Source organism: Gouania willdenowi, chromosome 21 (genome assembly GCF_900634775.1).
Source record: "Gouania willdenowi chromosome 21, fGouWil2.1, whole genome shotgun sequence".
NCBI classification, from domain to species: Eukaryota; Metazoa; Chordata; class Actinopteri; order Blenniiformes; family Gobiesocidae; genus Gouania; species Gouania willdenowi.
Window position 1 is genome coordinate 38,124,644 of NC_041064.1, and position 7,926 is coordinate 38,132,569.

Sequence of the window (7,926 nt, forward strand, 5' to 3'; positions counted from 1 at the left end):
GAGTGTGTTACTAAGTGTGTTACTGTGTGTGTTACTGTGTGTTACTGTGTGTGTTACTGTGTGTGTTATTGTGTCTGTTACTAAGTGTGTTACTAAGTGTCTTACTGTGTGTGTTATTGTGTGTGTTACTGTGTGTGTTACTAAGTGTGTTACTGTGTCTGTTACTGAGTGTGTTTCTGTGTGTGTTACTAAGTGTGTTACTGTGTGTGTTACTGTGTCTTACTGAGTGTGTTACTGTGTGTGTGACTGTCTCTGTTACTGTGTGTGTTACTGTGTGTGTTACTAAGTGTGTTACTGTGTGTGTTACTGTGTGTGTTACTGAGTGTGTTGCTGAGTGTGTTTCTGTGTGTGTTACTAAGTGTGTTACTGTGTGTGTTACTGTGTGTGTTACTGAGTGTGTTTCTGTGTGTGTTACTAAGTGTGTTACTGTGTCTTACTGAGTGTGTTACTGTGTGTGTTACTGTGTGTGTGACTGTCTCTGTTACTGTGTGTGTTACTGTGTGTGTTACTAAGTGTGTTACTGTGTGTGTTACTGTGTGTGTTACTGAGTGTGTTGCTGAGTGTGTTGCTGAGTGTGTTACTGAGTGTGTTACTGTGTGTGTTACTGTCTCTGTTACTGTGTGTGTTACTGTGTGTGTTACTAAGTGTGTTACTGTGTGTGTTACTGTGTGTGTTACTGAGTGTGTTACTGTGTGTGTTACTGAGTGTGTTACTGAGTGTGTTACTGAGTGTGTTGCTGTGTGTGTTACTCGAGGCTACTGTCTATTTCCTTACATACAACACATGGTTTGTTGAATAGACGGCAAGATTTCACACATTACATTTAAAACAGATGATCAAAGCTGCAACAACAAATTGATAAAATTGATAAAAAAATCATCTATTAAAAGCGTTGGCAATAAATTTCATCATCAATTTGTTGCATTGTGCGATTTATGTCACTGACCGTATTGCAGAGCTTTTTGCTTCACCTGCAGGGATTTGTGTGTGCGCGCACCACGAGTGTTTGTGTGCGCACCACGACTGTTTGTGTGTGTGTGCGCAATGCAAGTGTTTGTGTGTGTGCCCACCACAAGTGTTTGTGTGTGCGCACACCACAAGTGTTTGTGTGTGTGTGTGAGCACCACAAGTGTTTGTGTGTGTGCGCACCACGAGTGTTTGTGTGTGTGTTCGCACCATAAGTGTTTGTGTGCGTGCACCTCGATTGTTTGTGTGTGTGCGCACCATGAGTGTTTGTGTGTGCGCACCACGAGTGTTTTTTTGTGTGCGCACCACAAGTGTTTGTGTGTGTGCGCACCACGAGTGTTTGTGTGTGCGCACCACGATTGTTTGTGTGTGTGTGCGCAATGCAAGTGTTTGTGTGTGTGCCCACCACGAGTGTTTGTGTGTGTGCGCAATGCAAGTGTTTGTGTGTGTGCCCACCACGAGTGTTTGTGTGTGTGTGCGCAATGCAAGTGTTTGTGTGTGTGCCCACCACGAGTGTTTGTGTGTGCGCACACCACGAGTGTTTGTGTGTGCGCACCACGAGTGTTTGTGTGTGTGTTCGCACCATAAGTGTTTGTGTGCGTGCACCTCGATTGTTTGTGTGTGTGCGCACCACGAGTGTTTTTTTGTGTGCGCACCACAAGTGTTTGTGTGTGTGCGCACCACGAGTGTTTGTGTGTGCGCACCACGATTGTTTGTGTTTGTGCACCACGAGTGTGTCTGTGTGTGTGCCCACCACGAGTGTTTGTGTGTGTGCGCACCAGGAGTGTTTGTGTGTGTGCGCACCACAAGTGTTCATGTGTGTGTGCGCACCACAAGTGTTCATGTGTGTGTGCGCACCACAAGTGTTTGTGTGCGCACACAGGAGTGTTTATTGTGTGTGCACCTCGAGTGTTTGTGTGTGTGCGCACCACTTGTGTTTGTGTGTGTGTGCGCGCCATGAGTGTTTGTGTGTGCCTACCACGAGTGTTGGTATGTGTGCACACCACGAGTGTTTGTGTGTGCCCACCACGGGTGTTGGTGTGTGTGCGCACCACGGGTGTTGGTGTTTGTGCGCACCACGAGTGTTTGTGTGTGTGCACCACAAGTGTTTGTGTGTGTGCGCACCACGAGTGTTTGTGTGTGTGCACCACGATTGTTTGTGTGTGTGCACCACGAGTGTGTCTGTGTGTGTGCCCACCACGAGTGTTTGTGTGTGTGCGCACCACGAGTGTTTGTGTGTGTGCGCACCACAAGTGTTCATGTGTGTGTGCGCACCACAAGTGTTTGTGTGCGCACACAGGAGTGTTTATTGTGTGTGCACCTCGAGTGTTTGTGTGTGTGCGCACCACTTGTGTTTGTGTGTGTGTGCGCACCACGGGTGTTGGTGTTTGTGCGCACCACGAGTGTTTGTGGGTGCCTACCACGAGTGTTGGTGTGTGTGCGCACCACGGGTGTTGGTGTGTGTGCGCACCACGGGTGTTGGTGTTTGTGCGCACCACGAGTGTTTGTGTGTGTGCACCACAAGTGTTTGTGTGTGTGCGCGCACCATGAATGTTTGTGTGTGCGCACCACAAGTGTTTGTGTGTGTGCGCACCACGAGTGTTTTTTGTGTGTGCGCACCCCGATTGTTTGTGTGTGTGTGTGTGTGTGTGTGTGTGTGTGTGTGTGTGTGTGTGTGTGTGTGTGTGTGTGTGTGTGTGTGTGTGTGTGCACCACAAGTGTTTGTGTGTGCCCACCACGAGTGTTTGTGTATGCCCACCACGAGTGTTTGTGTATGTGTGCGCGCACAGGAGTGTTTGTGTGTGTGCACCACGAGTGCTTGTGTGTGTGCGCACCACAAGTGTTTGTGTGTGTGCCATTGTGTGAGAGACATTTATTTCTGTTTAATCATCTTAAGCAGGGTTTAATTGTGCTTTATAGATAAACTGTAGGTGTTTGTATGTGTGCGCACCACGAGTGTTTGTGTGTGTGTGTGTGTGCACCACGAGTGTTTGTGTGTGCCCACCACGAGTGTTGGTGTGTGCGCACCACAAGTGTTTGTGTGTGTGCACCCCGAGTGTTTGTGTGTGCCCACCACGAGTGTTGATGTGTGCGCACCACAAGTGTTTGTGTGTATGCACCCCGAGTGTTTATGTGTGTGTGTGCACCACGAGTGTTTATGTGTGTGTGCGCACCACAAGTGGTTGTGAGTGCACGCAGGAGTGTTTATGTGTGTGCACCACAAGTGTTTGTGTGTGCCTGCCACGATTGTTTGTGTGTGGGTGTGTGTTCAGCACGAGTGTTTTATGTGTGCCCACCACGAGTGTGTGTGTGTGTGTGTGTGTGTTCAGCACGAGTGTTTTATGTGTGCCCACCACGAGTGTTGGTGTGTGTGTGTGTGTTCAGCACGAGTGTTTTATGTGTGCCCACCACGAGTGTTGGTGTGTGTGCGCACCACGAGTGTTTGTTTGTGTGTGTTCAGCACGAGTGTTTGTGTGTGCACCACAAGTGTTTGTGTGTGCGCACCACGAGTGTTTGTGTGTGTACCAGGAGTGTTTGTGTATGTGTGCAGGATTATGAAAATAATCATTAGTTGCAGCTCTACAGATGATTATTCTGAGTATGTGTCATTACTGTGAAGTGTAATATCACCATCAGCACCGATAGAGGATGTATTTACAATAGTTATATTTATCCTTTTCATTGACGTCGGCATTCCTACACTTAAAAAAATCTAATTTAATGTGAAGGTAATCCAAGTAATCAGATTACAGTACTTACATTGAGTAATGTAAGAGATTACGTTACAAATGACATTTTTGAGCATGTAATCTGTAACTGATTACATTTTGAAAGTAACCTTCCCAACACTGTGTATGTACTGCATTATCTCTGTGTATCATGTGTATATGTATTGTTTTCGTCACGTTTTGTATGTCACAATTTAAAAAAAATAAAAATTAATAATCAAATAATCAAATAATAAGAAATAGATATTTGGCGCCAGTGAATCCATAACGTTTCATATCGATATTTTGGCACACCCCTAGTCATCACACACTGAGCTACAACCCAATGGTTCCTGTTCTAATACTTAATGTCCTTCATTGGCTTTTTGAACATTCACATCTAAAAGTTGTTCTGGGGTTTCCATGGATACGGTTGATGATAACGGAGTGGAAAGGAGAAAGAGCTGAATATCATCAAAAAAAACCTAGGTGAACTGGAAAGCTGAGATTTTTTTTCTTTATTAAGTAACACACACTTGATATTTCAGTGGGTCATATTTTTACTGAAAACAATATGTTAAAAAGTGTTGGGCCTGGACATACTGCAATTTTCCCAAATGTGCCTCTAATGAAAATTTCCCCATAAAACCTTTGTATTTTTTTCTTCATACACAAATGCCTTCTTTCAGACTAATGTCTATGAACAGAGTGAGAGATGATGAAGTGTTTCTGGTGCTGAAACAACAGCAATAATTCACACGTGTTTTTTTTCCTCCAGACGAGTCGACTTCCAACTCTGGCCTTTACTTCCTCATCTCCAACGAGGGGAACCAGAACCTCTACGTGTCCCAGGCCAACCTGTGGCTCTACTTCCGGATGCTTCCCGGTCCAGAGAAAGGAGTCCGGAGGAAGGTGGCGGTGAAGATCCACTACCAGGACGCTGGAGCTCCGAGCGACATTGAGGGTAGTCCAGGAAGCGGAGGGAGTCGCTGGGCGCTGGTGGAGAAGCGCGTGGAGATGAAACGCAGCGGGTGGCACACCTTTCACCTTACGGAGGCCGTGAGGGCGGTCTTTGTGAAGGGCAACCGGCGCCAGGAACTGGAAGTGCACTGTGACAACTGTGAGATGGTGGGTGTGGCCCCGGTGCTGGTGGACCCGGGTGACCCCTCACACCGGCCCTTCCTGGTGGTGCGTGCCCGTCAGGTGGACGGGAAACATCGTATTAGAAAACGCGGGCTGGAGTGCGATGGCACCAGCGGCGGCTTGTGCTGTCGTCAGCAGTTCTACATTGACTTCCGCCTCATCGGCTGGAACGACTGGATCATCGCCCCGGCCGGTTACTACGGCAACTACTGCGAAGGCAGCTGCCCCGCCTACATGGCAGGCGTGCCGGGCTCTGCCTCGTCCTTCCACACCGCCGTGGTGAACCAGTACCGCATGCGGGGCATGAGCCCGGGTTCGGTGAACTCCTGCTGCATCCCCACCAAGCTCAGCACTATGTCTATGCTCTACTTCGACGACGAGTACAACATCGTGAAGCGTGACGTGCCCAACATGATCGTAGAGGAGTGCGGCTGTGCCTGAGCATCAAACGACGCCGTCGTACACACATACACGGTACACATATATAACATATCTATAGCTACTGAACGTGCACGGAAACACCAGCCCTGCTGTGTGCACATGCACATCAACTATTTATCAACGCCAGCAACCAGCTGAGCTCGCTATGTCGTCATGGTGACAGACGAGAAAGGGTCAATGTCCTCAAAACGCTACTTTTCTCTAGTTTGCCATTTCTAGTCAAAAACAATGGCTGAACGTCTAAAACAACGGCTGAATAACATGTCTCCAGTTTGAATGAAGATACGTAAACACAACGCGCTTGAGGAACGTCGTCATCCGCCGATAAAAGGCGTGGCTGCAACCTGCATTCCTCTCCTTTTCTTACGTACTTTGAAGCACATGTTTTTATAAAGCACTGGCAATCCCTCCATCGACGCTGTCGTGAACACCAGCACTTCCTCTTCCTCTTCCTCTTCCTCTTCCTCTTCCTCTTCCTCTTCCTCTTCCTCTCTATGCAGACAGACTCAGTCTGACTGACCACCTGTTGAACCTGGAGCTCTAGCACTTGGTCCCGTGGAGGAATACAGCGTCCCTGGTCAGAGGATGGTCCCGCCTCCAGCTACAGACGGCGTGGGCGCCACACTGTGCAATGCAGCGCTCGCCTTGCAGAGACTGAAATGCACACGTTGAAAAGCACTTGTATAATGAAATGCCTTGTATGGGTACGAGTGTCCTGTCCTTTCACTCATAAGTGCCACATGAGCTATGCAATGTATATGAATATACCATACTCATCATACTGTGTAGACTGAACTCTTCTTCTTCTTCTCAACTCTTTATCAATACTTGAAATGAGATCTTTCGCTTTATTTCCAAAGCGAATTATTATTATTGTTGTGATGTTTGCACTGAAAAGTTGCGGGATTTGAGAAATAAAAAAAAAAACTGCCATTGAAAAGTTATTTTTATAGACATCAATTGATTTTTGCTGAAGATGTATTTTTCCTATAACTAATGGAACCAAAGAGTTTCTGTGTCCAATGATCATCAGGGTACCACACGTTCACTCCCTCGCTGATTTCATTCTGGATTTTTGTAAAAAATAGCAACGTTTCTTTTTTTAATCTTTTAATTATATTTTTTTTGTTTCAGTTTTCTATTTAATGAGAAGGGTGTTTTTGGTTCTTCTCTAAGAATCATTTAGTCAAATAAATGTCCTCTTGTACAGATTGTGTAAAAATAAAATGTTTTCTTAAGCATTTTTTGTATTGAAATTTTTTCCGTGAAATGCTAACGATTGAGGCTAAAGTACGAGGCTAAGCTATGACTGTCTAACATTACATAAACTAATCAAACATCAATTTGTCAAAGTTTCATTTATTCAACTGTTCCTCAGGAAATCCACTTTGATCTCCTGACATTTTCGACTGTCAACTGTCAACTTTGATGTTTCCTTTGATGTGTCCTTTGATGTTTCCTTGACTTCCACGCAACAGTTCCAGCAAGATTCCTTTTGTCTTCCTTTTGAACAATTTATTCAGACAACTGTTCCTCAGGAAATCCTGAGTCAGGGAAACATCAAAGCGATCAGCAGATGCCTCTGAGGATAACTGTCATGTGGCAGTTGACAGTCGAAACATGTCAGGAGATCAAAGTGGAGTTGAGGAACAGTCTTCAAAATGAAGACAAAAAGAATCATAATCGAACCTCAGCGTGATGATTGTTAATGATGCACGGAAACATTTTGGCTGAAACACTTTGTTATGTAAGTAACTTACCAATTACAACCCGTTAGCTGCTGAAGAACTTTATTGTGCTTCACACAAAACACACTAGCACACACACACTGCGTTGTTACCGGTGACATATCGTGATTTTTTACAGCATGATAATCTCATCGATCCAAAAAATGTACAAATTGATTTTTTTAATCATGTTTTTTTAAATAAAAACTACTATTATTGTGCTAACATGAGCATAGCACGTAAACTCCCAGTCACTAGGTGTCAGTGAACGCACCATTAGACCATTAAACTACCTCACTCCTCAATGACTTGTTTTAATGAAACATACTGGACACTTTGATGGATGTGTGGTTAGTTTTTATTAAAAAATGTAATAACTTAACAGAATATGTTGGAGAAGCAAAAGTTTGATTAAAAAAAAATACCACTTGTTTTTTATATTTGTGCTTGAATTACAGTTAGTTACCATTTACTCACAGGTTTGAAAAAAATAAATAAATTGTATTTCATACCATTTTGTACTTGTAAAAGTGACATTTGTAATTATTGACATATTTAATTATTAATAATAATTATTATTATTATTATTATTGTAACATTCAGAGCCATAAATGCAATGGGACTAATAATTGGAATAATATTTTCTTTTGGTTTTCGTCCAAGAATATTCATTTCAGTGCATCCATAATGACTAGAATAAAATAGTGCAGAGGAAACAAAGAAAGCAGACAGGCGTTCCCACGGTGCACTCATACTGGTAGCTGAACAATGAAATATAAACAAGCAGAAAACTGCAGTTTACAGTCGTTCCTGCACTGACATGTGTGAGGTTGGAGATAATAGTTGTTTACATCCAGACACTGAGAAGCTCTCAAACCATTGATCCATGTCACATTTCATCAATATTTCTCTATGTATTCACAGAAACTAAACTTATTGTG

The 7,926-nt window shown here is 44.2% G+C and overlaps 1 protein-coding gene across 1 annotated transcript in view; it reads left to right on the forward strand.

Annotated features, from left to right (window-relative positions):
- Positions 1–6,499, forward strand: part of inhbb (inhibin subunit beta B) — a 17,308-nt gene extending 10,809 nt beyond the window's left edge. Inside the window, exon 2 of the mRNA XM_028436092.1 lies at positions 4,453–6,499. Coding sequence (XP_028291893.1) covers positions 4,453–5,258 — 806 coding nt within the window. The 3' untranslated portion in view covers positions 5,259–6,499. The remainder of the gene's footprint in view (positions 1–4,452) is intronic.
- Positions 6,500–7,926: the final 1,427 nt, after the last annotated feature.